A 17,820-nucleotide genomic window follows, 5' to 3' on the forward strand; every position below is an offset into this window, starting at 1 on the left:
ACATGTATGGGTAAACACCCAAATTAAATTCCAATAATATATTTAACACATTTCAAACATGATACTGAAACGAGTACATTACAGATCGAATATGTACAAAAGGCTTTACAAAACATTTGTTCATAAAAAATTATGAGAACACAAACCTAAAATGTTTTTATAGCTGAGTATCACAGTGAGTTAAGAAAATTGCACATGGCACGTTATATAACTCTAATACAATCATGTCTATACATTTTCTGGCCCTAAATTAGAACAGCATTTTGAGAATCTGTATTTTACATGGTATTCTCAACAAACGAGGAGCGTTCCTATAATAAGCATGTGGACAATTCCAAAATAAATCCTCTGTTTTGGTTTTGGCAGTTCCCAACGTGTTTCGGATCAAAGAATCCTTTTTCAGGGGTATATGAACCTCACTTCCTAAAATTGTAAACATAAACCTAGATTAACACATTTTTCCATTACCCCATTAAGTGATTAATAATCATACCAATATAGATTTACTGACCTGAATACATCCTATATGATTCACTCTTCCATATAGCTAAGAAAACCATCCCATCTGTAACCAAAACCATACAAGTATAGCTACCAAATTATCTCACCAAATCATAAAACTCGAAAGTACCCTGCACAGCTAAAACACGTCCAACAGGAAAAGGGAAGATAGCTCATCTGCCAGAGATGAGATAAAGCACTTGTATCCAACTCCCTAAAAAAAATGTAAAACAACAATTGAGAAGAAACGTTCTTCGTGATTGAAAGGTATACATACCAACCGAGTTAATTCCTCACGCACAACATATCCATCATACCGCTGATGCGCAGTGGTGCAGACATGCTGGAAAAGGTTTGGAGTAGCTGTGGAGCAGATAACCTAGGCAACCCACCATCCCCCGGCTGCTTCTTGGTTCTAGCGCGCTCCATTCAGTCTTGCTCACATTAGGCAAGCGTTTGAGGACTTCCATTGTTTTCCTGGCATGAAACATCCTCTAGTTGTCTGGTTTGTACTGGTTGCAGGCAGAAAGGCGTTTTGTCTGTGAAGGCCTCCCTCATTGTGAGAGTGGCAGCCACCCCCGAATGTGCCTGCAATCCACCCATGGGCTCCAAGGTTTGTTTTGATAGCCTCCCTAAACTTGGGCACATTGCAAGGTCTCTGGCCACCAACGCCTGTCTGGCCTAGGTTTCACAGATTAGGTATAGCCCTGCTGTGGCTGAGATGATATGGTCTTCGACAAAAGTTGCCCCCAGTCCAAAATGTGATGGTGCATGTAAAACAAAAATGTTCCGTCTTAAGTGTAGTGCTGCTTGTGAGTGCATTGGTGTCTGCCTTGCAAACTAACAGGAACCATTGAGAAGTATTAAATGCCTTTCTGCCGTCTATGAGACTGTGTTCACCAGATGGTTTGAAAAAATGTGTTAAATGTATCATTTGTAATCATATACTCGGTCATTGTCTGCAACAAGTCCCATGTGACTGTTTATAAAATGATCATTTACTTGGGTATAGAGCCATTACCTCCATGTCCTTTCACACCAGTACTTGCTATGAGGCTCTAGCTTCCATGGCATGATCCATCCCTTCAACCTTTTTTTTTTTTGTGTGTTTACATGACAATTACTCTCCTCTAGTTCAAAATGTCCTGGCCTCCGAATAGGGATCCTGGGGCGAGCAGCTGAGTTTACCAGTTCTCCTTCTCTGTCTTGCTCTTGGGATTTTTAAGGAGACACCGTTCCGGAAACCTCCATTGTGGCTTTGGCTGTTGGGCGAGTCGGCATGAAGGCTGAGAGACCTCTTAGCACTCCTGTGGGGTTGAGGAGGGTCATTAGACGAGAAGGAAATGGCTTTAGCAGTACTAGAGGGTGAATTGACAGCTGCAAGGTCATGGTCGAGCAATGCAGAGGACTGGGAGTTACACTGTACTTCAGCAGATGCAAATCATTGGGATCTTGAGTGAGGACTTGCTGGAAAGGGTGATGGTATCCGCAGGCTTTGTTACAGCGCTCGGAAAGGCGCTGGCTCTTATGCCATTAGGTTCTGAACACACCCCCTGTCAGGAAGAAACTGTCCCGCCTTCTTGGATGAGAAAGTGTGGGAGGCTGATTGTGCGTGCACTGAGCCCCAGTCAATGAATGCAAGGCACTGAGGGCCACTTTGGAGGCAGCGCTGCGACAGAATGAGCTAGCTGAAAAGGATAAGAGTAAATCTGTAGGGCATATCAGAAATGTTCCACCAGGAGGTGAAAGGAATACTGAAATAAGCCCTACAGGACCAGAAGGGCAAGATAAAGAGGTGGATTCCTCATCCCTATGTTTATCTTCTTTATTTTTTACATCCTCTTTATCCTCATCCACTTCCTCTTGGGGATATAGATAACCTTGAGAAAAGAAAGTGGCCTAGTACTACAAGTGTCTGAAATTGCAGAGTTAAGGGACATGATCTTGAGGAGTGGAAAGACCCAGAACCTATATTGCTGCTTAGATTTATGTTAAAATTATACCCCCTGAAAGTCAAAGTGAAGAGGTTGCTGGATGTGGGCTCTATCCATGCAAGTTTACAGAGGGGATTGGGGGAGGGGTATCCTTGGTGGCAGTTAGGGTCCAGTAGATAGAAAGGCAGATACTGCATTTAATCTAATTTATCCTCCAGTTTCACCAGATTGGCTTCAGACGGGCTAGTTGGTATCTTTATTGAGAACACCGGGAGCAGCAATCTGGGCCTCCTGTGCATATTGGATGGCAAATGTGGAAGGAAATCTACTGGTGGGGGAAGTATCTGACGCTAAAGGCAACCTTTCTAATTGCATAGCCCGTAGCTTTGGGGAGATAGTTGTTCCTATGTGCTCCTCCTTTCCAGTAGGTTCTTTTGGATGTTCTCATCTTGCAGTGTGACCAGCGTTTCTTCCTTCTATCATAATCCTTCCTCTGCCGAGGAAGCGGCATGGCATTGTCCGGATGTAAAACGAGCAGCCCTGTAACATACTACTGAGTCATTCAAGAAGTAATTTGATCGCTTTTGTAGCCTCAGCAGGTCGTAAGGTGTTGGTGCCAACAATTTGTTGCTAGATCAGATGTGTCATCCAGATGGAATATGCAGAAACAGGGATGACTCTTAAAGAAAATGTCCACGGGCACTCAAACCGAGGCATGACGACTGTTAGGCAAAGTTTGAATGCAGTACCCTCTGGTAACACTACGGCAACTATGACTAAAGTTATAGGCAACCCAACCTTTGGTATAAGCTTGTACTACACAGTTTTGGTAGCGTGTTGAGCAGCCAGGCTTATCTCAAGAGCCGAAATGTGAGCAGTAGTGGAGTTGCACAAAGATTCACAGTTACAGGTATTCAAATAAACTCTTACACTCAAGGTTTCTTGCATAAACAATAATTTATCAGTCAGTTATAAAGCCTTCTTTAGAAGGGAGCAATAGACTAATGGCACACAGATACACTTCAATACTATATACTTTAGTTTTTGGATCAGACGAGGCCTTTTTGGGATGGCCCACAGACACAACCTACACCCACAGGTCACTTCAATGACAAGGGTGCTGGGGACATTAATACCTTACTGTTGGCATACAGAATACTCTTTAAAGGTAAGTAAAAGGCAAAGGTTATTAGGACACAAGAATTTACAAATAGTCATGAGCAGGGCAAATACTTTCAGATAGCAAGGGAAGAGTCATTCAATTCAATAGTTTAAGCCAAAGTCTTTGTATAGGATGCAACACTTCAGCTAGGTAAATGGAAAAGTCTTAGCACAAGTTCTTAGGAGTCATTGAGAAAAAGGAGGATCTTACAAAAGCTTTAGGCCATCTTACAAGCAACACCCACAATTTGGTGTCCCTCTCCCTGGCTGTACGGTTTCCTGCAGCAACTCTGAGGAAATTCAACCAGCCATGAGATGGGTGTCCAGGTGGCTTACTTGGGAGTTGATTGGTACTACCAACTCAAAGGGAGAAGTCGTCCTTTGCAGGGCTTCTCTGTCTATGCGAACTTGGCGATTCGGACCTGCAGCAGGGCTTCACCGGGCAATCCAACGGTCCAGTAGTTGCAGCAGCCATCCTCTTAAAGCTCTTTGGTTCCTTAGTCCAGTGTTCGGCTCTACCTTCCAAGCCAAAGGACTTGCCTTTTATTCAGTTCTCTCCCATTCATTCCAGCCTAGCTGTCGCTCACCCAGCAGGTCGGCTGTCCTTGCCGGACAGTCAGCCAGCCAATTACCACAGAGTGCATTTGGGTCTCCTAGGAGACTAAGCACAGGGATTTTCAGGCATCTCCCTCAATTCCTGCCCATCCCAGAAACTCGGGCGCCAGAGGCAGGTTTCACTCCTGAAGCCCACCAAAGGCGAATGAACAAAGGGACTAAACCTGGTTTGGCGTGCAGTGAAAGACTCTAAGGACCTTTCCGCAAAGAAATGGCGAAAAAAGAAGACCGGGACCAGTTTTAACAAAGGAGGCTCAGGGGCCACCTTGAAAAACATGGCTCCCTCGATTTAATGTTACTGGAGCTGCGAACAGTTCGCAATCGGGGTAAATCATGGTAGTTCGTTGTAAAACCACTGCCACCAGCCATTCTGAGGGGAAACGGTAACATTTGACTGTTACATGAGTAACTAGACATGGGGGGATACTAAGTAACCCCGCCAGCACTCTATTGTAAGACTGGGTGTGCTGGGTCTAGAAATGTACAGAGCCAAGTGAAGTCAATTTCACTCCACTGCTCTTGGAAACAGTAGTTGATCCCAGAGAAGGTATTTAAACCTTGGGAAGTCTGAAAGACCTCTGTGCCACTGCGCTGAAGGTGCTGTGTGACACAGATGAAAAAGATGATGCCTATGAAGTTGGTTAGACTCCATAACCAAAAGAAACTAACACAGAAAACACATTGAATTGAAAAGTTCAAGTCCCAAAGTTTAGCAAAAGAGCTGGATGGCTCCAAGGTGGGAGGAATTGGCAAATTTTTGAGAATCCTCCCCAACGGCGACTTCTTGGGCAAATGCACAGGGTGTTTCCCAGAAGGATATTTGTAGAGCACCCACATGGGCCGATCCTAACACTATCGTCCACAATTATATATTGAATGTGGATAATGACATGAAGGGTTAATTTGCCATGAGTGTCTTGTGTTCTGGATTTCACCGAGCAGGTGGGTACGCAAAGTCTATTAATAAATGGCGATGTGGTTTCAGCAGTGTTCAAGCCGTGTAATGGTTTTTCATAGGCCCCTCCTTATGTGTTGGTATAAATCCCAGGTAAGTACTTGGATGAGTAAAAGGGGCATGGAGAAAATCGGAGATTGCTTATGGTCTGTTTATAACTCGTAGACTAACTTACCACAGTACTAACATCCTACCTTGGCTTTGCAAGAGGGATCCATGATCCAAGGGAAAATAACTAGGGGATTATGGGTATGGGGAGCTCGTATACCTTCTAAGGGTTGAGAGGCGGTGCTAAAAGAATTGGGGGATGGTCCTGTCACACCGGCTGGAGCCTTGTTGCTAAATTCTTTGACGAGGAAGGAAAGCGATAATAAGTAATCGGATCATTATCCAATTGGGTAGTAAGGAGGGTTGTTCAAGCCCACAATCTGGCACAGTTTCACTCATTAAATGAAGTTGGTTTACAGTGGAAGGCGAAAAAAGCCACTTTTTATGGATATTGACTATTTAACTAGTGGACATTACAAGCTGAGTTGTTTCGTCCTGTTTGAAATACGTTATTACTAACTGGTATTCGTTTAATCAACATCTAGAGAACGAAAACCTGAGGCAGATAACTTTTTTTTTTTTAAAAACAAAAAAAAGTTTTTTTTGTACCCTGCAGGGTATGCTCACTTATCTCAATCTGGCCCTTAATTATTTTGAGGCGTAGCATTAATTTCTGTCTGCCACAATGCCCTTTTTTTACGCTCATTCCTTCCTAGAAACCTCAGCATGAGTAGCACAACATAACCTTGTTTTTTTTAAACCTTTGGCTGAAGAAAACGTTGGCTTTTACAGCTATTGGATCTTCTGATGAAAGCACATCAGAAACATCTCTGTAGTGTCGCACTGATTTTGATCTTGTTATGCTGCAATACATAGATCCAGCTGTGGAGTTTTTGCTGAGCTATTGGAAGACCTGGAACCAGAACATTGCATTTTTGTTGCAGCTTTTCTTTAATGCAGTGAAGTGTAGTGATGGGGAGAATTCTCAGAAATGTAATTCCCTCTACCATGGAGACCCCCAGCAATTTAGCTGCATTTTGAAGCCTTATTTTATTTTTCAACCTGGAGAGTGTGACCTTTTTTCCCACTCTATCGTGTATTTTAATGTGATTTTGAACACTGTTTCTTTTGGTTGTGGAGTCTGACAAACTAATCTTTTTACATTGTCACACAGCACCTTCGAGGCAGTGGCAGAGGGAAGTCTTTCAGATTTCCCAAGGTTTGAATACCTTCTCTCAGATATACTACTATTTCCAAGAGCAGTAAAGTGAAATTGACTTTACTTACATTTGTAACTTTCTAGACCCAGCACACACTATCTTACAATAGGGTGCTGGAGAGGGTACTTAGTTTCCCCTTTGTCTAGCTTCTCAGGTAACACTTTTGTTACCCTTTCCTCGATGAATGGCTGGTGGCATTGGTTTACTTTTTGCTACCATTGTGTGTTTTTACCGAAGGCTGCGTTCGCAGCCACGGTAAAGCACCCATGGGTGCCATTTTTGTCAAAATGGGGGCCCCTCTTTTTTTTGCCATTTCTTCGTGGAAAGGTCCTTCTTGAGATTTACTCTGCGTGCCAAACCAGGTTTGGTCCCATTGTTCATGTTGCCTTTGCCGGGATTCACGAGTGAAGCCTGCCTCTGGCTCCAGGGTGTCTGGCGGGGGCAGGAAGCGAGGGAGGTGCCAGACTCCCAGTGCTTAGTCTACTAGGAGACAGGAATGCACTCTTAGGTGATGGCCGACTGGCTGTCGGGCAAGGACAGCCACCTTGCTGTGTGACTGACAACTAGGCTGGAATGAATGGGAGAAACCTGCATAAAAGGCAAGGCTTTTTGGCTTGGAAGGCAGTCGACCACGGGACGAAGGAACCGAAAAAGAACTTGGAAGAGACGCTTGCTGCAACTTCTGGACTGTTGGTTTGCCTGGTGAAGCCCCGCTGCTGTGCTGAAACTCTAAATTTGTACCGACCGAGAAGCCCCTGCAAGGACGACTTCTCCCTTTGAGTTGGTGGGACCAATCAACTCCAAAGTAAGCCACCTGGACATGCTCTCTGAGCTGGTTGAAATTACACTGCAGTTGCTCCTGGAACCGAATAGCCAGGGAAAGGAAAACCCAGATGGTGTGTGTTGCTTTTAACTGGCCAAGAGCTCCAGAAGATCCTCCATACTCCCAGGAAGCAGGCCTGACCGAGTCTAAGCACCCCTCAACAGTGTGGGTCCCCAGATGCAAGGAAAGGCCAGGAACCACAGTGTTGCTTTTTGCAGTAGACGTGAGGAGCTGAAACGCCGAAGTGTCACGTGTGTGAAGATTGACTGTTGCGAGCGGTGACCATCCCATTGTAGTGCAGGAGTCCCCAGATGTCCTCCCTCTTGTCCCCACGACTGAGGCCCAGGAACACCAGGATCTGCAGAGCTACACAGGAACATAAGTCATCTGCTGCACTTTTCTTCTACCTAAAGGTACTGTAATGTCTGAGAGAACTTACCTCTTGTTGTGCTACCTTGCTTGTCCTCGGAAACTTGTCTCGGTTGCTATTGTAGAGTTGCTTGCAGCTTTTCTACCTCACAAGCCTAATAAGCTTGTGACCCGACTTATATTTCTTCTATTCTACCAAGACTTTTTAAACCCTGTGAAAGACTGAAGTCCTTCAGTTCACCTTGACTTTAGCTAACTTAAAACATTGGCTGGCGTGGCTCCCTGAATGATTCTTATCTCTCTTGCTTATGTGTTCTGCCTTCTTCCAGGAAAGGGTTAACTGACTTTGCATTGGGGGGTTGTTTTGAAAGTACTTACTTACTTAAGAATAACTGTGTGAATACTTAACACTACTCTCAAGAATATTCTAAATGCAACAGTGATAGATTAATGTCAATGGCAACCTAGCTATTGAAGTCACCTGAGGGTGTGGGTAGTGCTTGTATGTCCTCCCAAATGGATATTTACTGATTTAGAAAACTAAGATTGTGTATTTGTGTGTTGCTTTATATTGCTCCCTTCTGAAGAAGGCTTATTCCAACTGGCTGATAAATTAATAATTGTTTAATCAAGAAACCTTGTGTGTAAGAGTTTATTTGAATACTTGTCACTGTGAATCTGTAACTCCCCTACAGCTCACTTTGTCCCCTCTTGAGATAAGCCTGGCTGCTTAACACGCTACCAACCTGTGTAGTACAGACGTATACCAAAGGTTGGGTTTCTGTTGCCAGGAGGTCCGGGTTGTTGTAGTGCATCCAAAGGGTACTGCATACATTCTTGCCTAACATGTAGCATGCAGCTAGAAACTCATTTCCAAAATAATTTTATGCTGAGCCTCTGCCAGGTAGGTAGGTGTAACCCGCACATCATAGCTTTCCAGTGCTCAGGTGTAACTGCATTGAATAAGGTTCACGCCAGTAGGAGACTATTTGTTGTTTTAGGGTGCAAGTCTTCAAATTATGCTGATCATATGGTTTCTGTCTACCTGCTTTTTCTCATCTATATTTCACGGCATCTATTATTAACTTCTTCTGGCTTCTCTGCTCGCAGTCCCAGAATTAGGTAGGGAAATGTAAAGGAAATTCTGAGCAGAAAGCCACCTGTGCAGTTTCCTGCTAGAGCCCCTCTCTGTATTCTAAATGCATGTTGCGCTTTGAAACTGCGTCCCATGGACAGTTAATTTTCTTTTCAAATATGTTCATATATTCCCTCTTTTCTGTGGCCCTGATCTATGGTACACGGGAGCTGGACCCATGCTATCACAATATACAACTTTTACAAATTCTAAGCCCTTTATTTCAGAAGGCAACTGTACCTCAATCGGTCGAGCCGTCATTCTCCCCCGCCTCGTTTACTGTAACTCACTGCTGATGGCGGAGTGGGGGGAGGGGGCAGTAAAAAGTGCCTGCATTGGCTCCAAATCGTCCATAATGATGCAGTTCTTATCATCAAGGGCACCCCGAACGGGATCACATTTCATCTGGAAGGAAATAACTACTCTGGCTCCCTATTTCAGCATGTATTCATTTTAAAGTTGCAACGTTGGTGCACAAATGTTTATACGGAAGGGCACCATCGCACCCGAAGAGCTGCATCACTCAATACCTACACACTTGCACGCTCCGTTCCGCAAGTTTGGGAACAATTAACAAAGACTGATTCAAAACTGTGGTTGGTCTAGGGACGGCCTTCCTGAAACCAAGCTGCACTGATCTGGAACACTCTACGACACTCTCGGGTTGGACAGTGCTGGGGAGAATTCTCATAAATGTACCAATTCCCTTCACCTTGGAGACCCCCAGCACCTTTGCTGGATTTTGAGGACTTGATTTTTTTTTTTTTAACCTGGAGTGAGTGAGCCTTTTTTCCCACTCATGTATTTTGATGTGTGTTTTACTCTTGTTCTTTGATTATGGAGTTTTAGACAACTCCATAAGGCATCATCTTTTAGGCTGTCCCAAACAACTGTTTCCCCGAGAAAGTAAAGTTAAATTGACAGTCTTTTTAAATTTCTAGACCCAGCACACACTAGAGTACAGGAGGGGTTACCTAGTATCCCCTATGTCTAGAAACTCATGTAGCAGTCAAATGCTACCCTTTCCTATCGAAATGGCTGGTGGCCATGGTTTTACAACAAACTGCCATAATTTTTCCTGACCGCGAACACTGGTAGATAAAAATCACGGGAGCCATGTTTTTCAAGATGGCGTCTGAGCCCCCTTTGTTTAAACAGGTCCTGGTCTTCTTTTTTCGCCATTTCTTTTTGGAAAGGTCCTTCTAGAGTTTGTCTCTGCGTGCCAAACCAGGTTTGGTCCCTGGTTCTTATGCCTTTTTGGCGGGCTTCAGGACTGAAGTCCGCCTCTGACGCCCGAGTGTCTGGGGTGGGCAGGAAGTGAGGGAGATGCCCGAAACTTCTTGTGCTTAGTCTCCTAGGAGACCCTAATGCACTCTGGTGTGATTGGGCCGACTGTCCGGCAAGGACATCCACCCTGCTGGGTGAGTGGTAGCTAGGCTGGATTGAATGGGGGGGCGGGGGGAACTGTTTAAAAGGTATGTCTCTTGGATTGAAAGGCAGAGTCGACCACTGGAACAAAAGAACCGAAGACGAGCTGGAATAGGATGGCTGCTGCAACTCCTGGACCGTTGGTTTGCCCGGTGAAGCCCTGCTGCAGGTCCGAATCGCCAAGTTCATCTCGACAGAGAAGCCCATCAAGGACGACTTCTCCCTTTGGTGGGACCAATCAGCTCATAAGCCACCTGGACACCGTTCTCGGAGCTGGTTGTATTTTCCCTGGCGTGCTGCAGGAAACCGAATAGCCAGGGAGAAGGACAACAGTTTGTGTGCTTGACGACAGCTACTGGAATCGAAGATTTGTCAGTTTTTCCAGCTTTGCGACCAGTCCCCGTGCAGTTCAGGAGTCCCCTGACGCCCTCCCTCTTGTCCCCACGACTGAGGTTCAGGAACAGTGAGATCTGCAGGAACTGCCGGGAACAGAAGTCTTCAGCTGCATCTTTTTCTTCAAGCTAAGGTACTGTGAAAACCCGACCGAGAGAACTTACCTCTCACTGCGAAAGTGCGTGAAACTTTGGCAACTTACAGGCCCAGTCAGCTTGTGACCCGATATACAAACCTTTCTCCTATGAACTACTTCTGAGAACCGTGGCAAGGACTTTTCAGTTTAACTAGAAGAACCGTTTTTCTTCTACAAGAATCTAGCCCATTGACTTCTCTGGTGAACTCAAACTATTTGCACTGTTTAAGAGTAACTATTATTCGTTTTATTAACTTACGCCTTTTTGCTCCTACTTCAAATGCTGTGAATGACATTTTGCTCCTCCTTCAATGTAGTTTAAATGCCTCAGAACCTGATAGTGTGAAGTACTGTAGTATATATTTGTGTGATATTGATAGCCTACTTTTAGTGAATGTTTTCTAACTCACTGTGTAATAAATTGTTTTTTACCAAGAAACCTTGAGTATAAGCGTCTATTTGAATACTTGTGATTGTAGACCTCTGTGTAACCTCATTACAAGCTCACGTTCCCTCTTGAGATGAGCCTGGCTGCTCGGCTCGCTACCAGAAACTGTGTGGTACAGACTTATACCAAAGGTTGGTTTTGCTTACACCTGTAATCCTAGTTGTGTAGTGGTCCCAGGGGGTACTGCATACAAACTAACGGACAGCAATGTGAAAACCTTTAGGGCCTCGCTAAAAACTATTCTCTTTAAATAAGTTGCTGGTTCATAATGAGGGATGACACAGCCTCCTTACGTATACTGAGATCAATATGTCCTGTTCTTTTTTTTTTTATGTTCAGTTGTGTTTGTGGTGCCCAGATGCCTATGGGTGTTTACATGACGGTACAAATAAATGAATAAAAATTAAAATAAACTTTCCTCTGCTGTATCTTTGCTCACTTCTGTCTGTGGCACCCCCTTTCCACCTCTTTCCTTCCTCTGCTCCCTTTCCTCTGCAGAATGAGGTCTGGATATCTAGGGCAGCGGCACACTGTCTACTTCCAGACTGTTCTCTGTGCTCTGAAACCACTAAGATGGTTATTTGTTGCAGCATAAAACCTTTATATTGTAACTATACAACTAGATGAAAGCATGGGTGCTCTCAGTTGGCTTTATAAGGGTGGTTGCTGCCTGATCAGCCTTAACCTATTAATCCTTTGCGCTGCAATGGCCACAGTTCTAGCCAGCGCCTCATAGATGTGTCTCGCCATGTGCCAACGTGATTTCTGCTGTTAGAGTACAGGGTTGAGTAGCGGCTGTTAAGATGGAGTTCTCAACTCTGACCTGTGGCGCAATATCGTAAATCGTGACCGAGGTGCGAGGAGAGGGCCCAGGACCACAAGTTAGCAATTCCTAAAGTTTTGAGTGTCAACTCGGGACGGCGGCACTCCTAGACGATGCCCCGTGTTCGAGCTGGTCAGTTCGATAGTTATCCAAGGAACACTTCCGAAGAGGCTCTTTTCGAGGGTAAGCAGGAGGTGCTGAGAGTAGTTGGTCCCACTACTCCAAATGGTTCAAGCGCCCTTGCAGGCTTTCTGTGATCGAGGGGTCAGACAGGACAACAGCTCGGCCAGGGTGCCAAACCTTCCAGCACGTCTCCGGCAGTTCCACAGGTCTGCTTTCATTTCAGGATACTTGGATCCTTCTGTAGTTTGGTGTGAATTGCAATTGACCGACCTGGAATGGATGCAGAGCCCCTTTTCTTATCCAAGATTTATTTCGCGTTGAAATCCTGGATAGCCAGTGGAAGGTCTGCTCTCTTGCATTCACGCCAGACATGGGCCAATCATGGCCCAAGTGGTTCCAGTCATTCAGGCATACCAGACATACTGGCACCAGTAGTGTGGATTGGGACCTGACAGCCCCAACCCTCTTTCTGGGCACTAGCACACAGGACATGCAGGAGCCTCGGAAAAATGTGGTTTTTGCAGGAATTGCATGCCCAAATAAGCAGTACTCTGTGTCACTCACCTGGGGGAAGGCAATGGGACAAAATGTCCCAAGGACAGAACAAAAGACTTTGTGGCACTGGCATTTTTGGCACCGGCCACAGTCTTGAGCCGATCACTATAAATGCATTTTGGGTCATTAAAAAAAAAAAAGTAAAAAATACTTTAAAAGTGAACTGCCGCCAGTTCGTCCTAGGCTCACTTGTATGATCCCAAAAAATCATTAGAGGGTGGCTGGGGCAATAAAACAGAAGGACCCCTATGTGCGGTACTGTAAAGTACTTGGCACATCGAAATGGCAACATAGTCAAAGACTAAGGGCAACATAGTTTCCCAGTACTAACAGCCTGAAGGTCATGTCTGTTTCCCCATAACAGACGAGCAAAAGCCCAGAGGAGTGCAGCGGAAGGCTGTGCTCCACTGGAAAGTCAGGTTAGGTTGGCCAACGAAAAGCAAAATGTGTGTGGGGGGGGGTCCATAAATGGAGGGAAAACTTCACCTAAGGGAAATCTTTCCTCGGCAGCTAAACTGTATACTTAGCCCCAGCACTTACTGTCTACAAACCAACAATGAACCCAATAGTAAAGGTAAAGCAAGCACAGCTAGGAGATATTCCTCCTTTAACTTTGACGGTAAGATGGGCTGAGGGAACGCTATACTATCCGACTGGGTGTGAATGAGAGCCAGGGCAACCCAAACGGCAACAGCAGAACCGTTCCCAAATAAAAGAATGTCCAGTCAAAGTTCTTCAAAATGTATACTTAATTACAAAAATCAATTGCACATTGTTAGGTAAGATTTTCATAGTAATGGTAAATCTTCCTGATCTGTGTCAACCCCAGAACCGTTTGCTTTACTGGTGGATTACTTTATACCTCTGTGAGTGGGAACCTTTTTCCAAACTCACAGAATCTTTAACTTTTTTTTTTTATGGCCGTCGTCTTTTAGACTCAACATAGTGTCTTTTAAAAGTTCTCTTCTCTGACAACATTTTTGGCAATACGTGCCTATTGTTGCTAGGTTGCCCTAGGGACTCCCTTTTTAACTTTCCCTGGCTAACCTTTAGAGAACTAAAGTTCCCAAAGGTAGAACAGATTTTTTTAATCCCTTTTTTACATTTTATTTGGTGAACCCAGCACACTCCACCTTATGTGGAGTGCTGGGGGAGATACAATGTATCCCCCTTCACTCTAAAACTGTAACAATTCGGTTACAGGGACCAGTTTACCTTCAATGGCTGGTGGCGTTGATACCTTGTATTCATTTGGTGCACCTTTATCCCCGGGCTGTGTTCACAGCTGCGAAAAGGCACCCAAAGGTGCTTGCTTTACCAAAATGTCCCCCGTCTTGTTTATTCGCCATTTTAGTGTTTCTTTTCCTTCCTCCTTACTTCCTTCGCCTGACATCCAGGGCGGGAACTTCCTTTGTGTGATTTTTATCTTAGGCGGGCGTCCCCTAGAATCCCCTCCCAGGCTCCAGTCTTGTCTGTAAAGGCAGGAAGCGAGGGAGGAGTCCAAAACTCCAGTCCTTTGTCTTCCTCCTTGTCTGAATGGGGACAAATTCCAGTGGCGGGCTGCCTGTCCTGATTGGACAACCTGACTGCCCCTTCTTGTAAAATGCAGGGAGAGAATGCAGAGGCTGTGCTGTAGTTCCTGTTAAATACTCTGAACCTGGAAGCGGAAGACGAGTCGACCACAGGAACCAAAACGGAAGAGGATGATGAAGGAAAAGTGGCAGCCGATTTCCAGCGATCGGAGAGCCTGCCTGCTGTGTAACCTGAGCCTGCTGTAGCCCTTCCTGCCAATCGACCTGGGGACTCTGGAAATGACGAACTCGGCCCTGGTGAGACTGGCTAGACTCGGGAAGACCTGCATTTTTGAGCCATCCCACGACGTGCTGCCACTTTTCTGGGCTGCAATACCCTGGGGCCTCGAGCCATTGTGCGGTGCATAGTCTTCTGAAACCTTGTGGGCTTCCTGCTGCATCTCCAGAGACACGAATCAAGTCTGAAGTCACCTCACCAGAGTGCTGGACCTTTGTAATGGCGATAATCTGACTGTTGATATTCTGACTTTGTGCGTAATGCATACGCCGGTCACATGGCTGGTACGCCAAATAGGAAATGTTTGTTTTCCCTATTCTCTGCGGCAGGCTCCAGCAGTACCAGAATGGTGCCATTGCCCTGTGACGGCCTCGGTCTGGAATCATGACAGTTCATCATACCTATGCAGTTTTGGAACAGAGGTTCTGATAGTAAATGCAGCCTCTATCCTGCTGTAACATTGCTGTCAGAACAGCTGTCAGAGAGGATAGCTATGACTTCAGAACCTGCGCAGTACCACTGAAGAGCAGGCACTGCAGATCAGGATACTGATGCAGCAGTGCACATGTGTTCACTACGCTTTTGGCACGGAGCTTGATGAAAGGTGGATCTGGTTAGCAGACCACTGTTTCTGAGATGGAATTGCCTGCAACAATTTATTATTGATAACAAATCAAAAAAGCTAATGCTTTTACACCTTTGCCAGATGAGTCTTTCACAGCCATGTCCAGGGGAAGAGGGAGAGTTAACCCAAGATATACAATGATCTATTCTAGGTCGCTAAGCAGTTAAGTACATGTTTAGAGTTGTTTTTGCTTTATATCATCCAGGACTAGTTCTGCTCGCCTGTAGGAGTTTGGTTGTTTAATCAAGCCCACTTCTACATGAAACGCAGAAGGAAACTGCCCATCAACTGGAATTGGGGACAATAGCATGTACACAAGTTGTCCCTGTCAGTCATTCGTCACTTTCAAAGCTATTTAATTCATTAACCACTGGAAACTTTAATCATAATTGGCAATTGCAAACATTTCTATAAAGAATATGCGGTTTTGTTACTTTCGTAAATAAACAGCCTCTTTATTATCTTAGTTGATGACTCAAGATCTTAAACAAATGAAATGCGCAAATCAAACTCCTACCACCAATACACATATAATAACACTTGATATAGAAAAACAAATACAAAAATTACTTAACTCTTTAAAATGTATAGTTAAGGCCTCAGTTGTATTGGTCTATTGTGTACAAAACATAAACCATATCTGCATTAAATACCGAACAAAGCAAGGATCTCGTAGTTCAATAATATTTGTTTGACGGTTGATCACTGAATTGTAGATCTTGTTTCTGGCATAACGTGATGGCTTCAATGCTGGACAAAGCCGGGTCAATTTTGGCGTAACATTTCGGCATACCCCAAATTGACTGCTTCTTCAGGACCAAAAATAAGTCCTGTGCCTCAATACCAAATTGGGCAAAACGATTAAGGTTGATGTTCACTAAAATTAACCAATTGCGGGGGAAGATGACCACAGGTAGCTTGCTTGTATCCTTCAATCTCGTTGTGGAGGTTCTTGGGAGAACTTCACTAACTTTCAAAAAGCATAGTTGCTAATTGGTACAATCAAAGCTAAACTTTTAAATCCTACTAAAAAAAAAATGTGAGGTTTGGGATTTTCATCTTTACCATCAATGACAATTTTAGCAGTGCAGTTTTTTTTTTTTTTTTTTTAATACCGCCAATATATGCTCAAATGGTAGCATTGATGTTTCCATACCTCCCTGTTGGGCAAGATTGTATGTAGTAACCCTGTGGGAGACCTACACCAGCCTTGTCCTCTTGGCAATAGGTAACCCAACCTTTGGTATAGGCCTGTACTACACAAGTTGGTACAGTGACTGAGCAGCCAGGATTATCTCCAGAGCGTTCAATGTGAACTGCAGGGTTGTAACATAGAGGTTCACAGTTACAGGTATTCAAATAACACTTCTACTCAAGGCTCCTTGATTAAATTAACTATTTATGAATTCAACAGTCCGTTTTAAAATAAGCCTTCTTTAGAAGGGAGCAACATGCAACACTTATATACGCTTCAAAAATTCACTCTTACAGTTACGTTGATACTCTTTTGGGATGGCACACAGATAATTTCTACACCCTGGGGTGACTTCAATAGTTAGGACACTGTGGACATTCATATATCACTTTTCACACTTAAATTGTAATACTGAAGTTATGGCAAAAAGGAAAAGGTTAGGTCACTGAGGATTCAGCCTGTAGTAAAAACGCACAATGGTAGGAAAATGTAAACCACTGCCACTAGCCATTAATTGTAGAACGGTTAACATATATTTTTTTTTACATGAGATGGTAGACCAAGATGTTAAGTAACCCTTCCAGCACTCTATGTAAGATGGTGTGTGCTGAGTCTACAAAAATAAGGTAAGTAAAGTCCATTTCACTTTACTAATCTTGGAAACAGTTTATCCAAGAGAAGGTATTTAAACCTTAGCAGAAATCCAAAAGATTTCTCTGTGACACTGGCTGCACTGAGGGTGCTGTGTGTCACAATGTAAAATGATGATGCCTATGGAATTTGTCAGACTCCAAAACTAAAAGAAAGAGTCCACATCAGAGAAAAATACTTGAGGGAGTGAGAAAAAGTTCTCGCACACTTCAGGATAAAAATCCTAAAGTCCAGCAAAAGAGCTGGGGGTCTCTGATGTAGAAGGGAATTAGCACAGAAATGAGAATTCTCCCTAACAATGCACACACTTTAATATAATCTTTATAAAAGAAAAGGTAAGAGATAAAACTTCGGTTTGGGAGGAGTGCATTTGGGCCAGTTACCGTTTTGCACTTTATAACTGTGCATGCCCATTTGCCCATCTAAATTCCATTCATACTGTCCTACTAAAGTTAATGTGAGCCATCTATGGACTCTGTACCATGTGGTTATAATGTAATCGCACAGATTCATGTTTAATGTTCTTCAAATATACAAGTAAATATGAACAAACCTATAGGAATGATCATTAAGTTTATCTTGGTTGGTTTGACTTTTCAGGTTATTCAACAAAATCAACTCTGTTTTCCTTGAATGCTAATTGTTTGCCAAAGTTATTGTTCACTTTACGAAAGAGGCTTCTACTACTAAAATATCTGTTTTCATCTCCAGGGGCCAAGTAAGGACTATGGTAACCTTAAAGGAAAGTAAGTCTTTTCATGCATCACATTACCATTGATCTTGTTATTAAGGTGCATCGTGGGCTCTGATCAAAATCCAGTACAGATCTGTAACCCTACTTTTTTAACACATCAAGCTTTCAATACTCTTTTG

At 44.0% G+C, this 17,820-nt stretch overlaps 1 protein-coding gene across 3 annotated transcripts in view; it reads left to right on the plus strand.

Annotated features, from left to right (window-relative positions):
• The window catches only part of ATP5F1C (ATP synthase F1 subunit gamma), a 112,267-nt gene that overhangs the window by 7,335 nt on the left and 87,112 nt on the right, over nucleotides 1–17,820 (plus strand). For all 3 annotated transcript variants that reach the window (XM_069629677.1, XM_069629678.1, XM_069629679.1), the window contains exon 2: nucleotides 17,659–17,693. In XM_069629677.1, coding sequence (XP_069485778.1) covers nucleotides 17,659–17,693 — 35 coding nt within the window. The remainder of the gene's footprint in view (nucleotides 1–17,658; nucleotides 17,694–17,820) is intronic.

The sequence above is a fragment of the Ambystoma mexicanum genome, chromosome 12, assembly GCF_040938575.1.
Source record: "Ambystoma mexicanum isolate Mex_15411 chromosome 12, UKY_AmexF1_1, whole genome shotgun sequence".
In the NCBI taxonomy this organism is placed as follows: Eukaryota; Metazoa; Chordata; class Amphibia; order Caudata; family Ambystomatidae; genus Ambystoma; species Ambystoma mexicanum.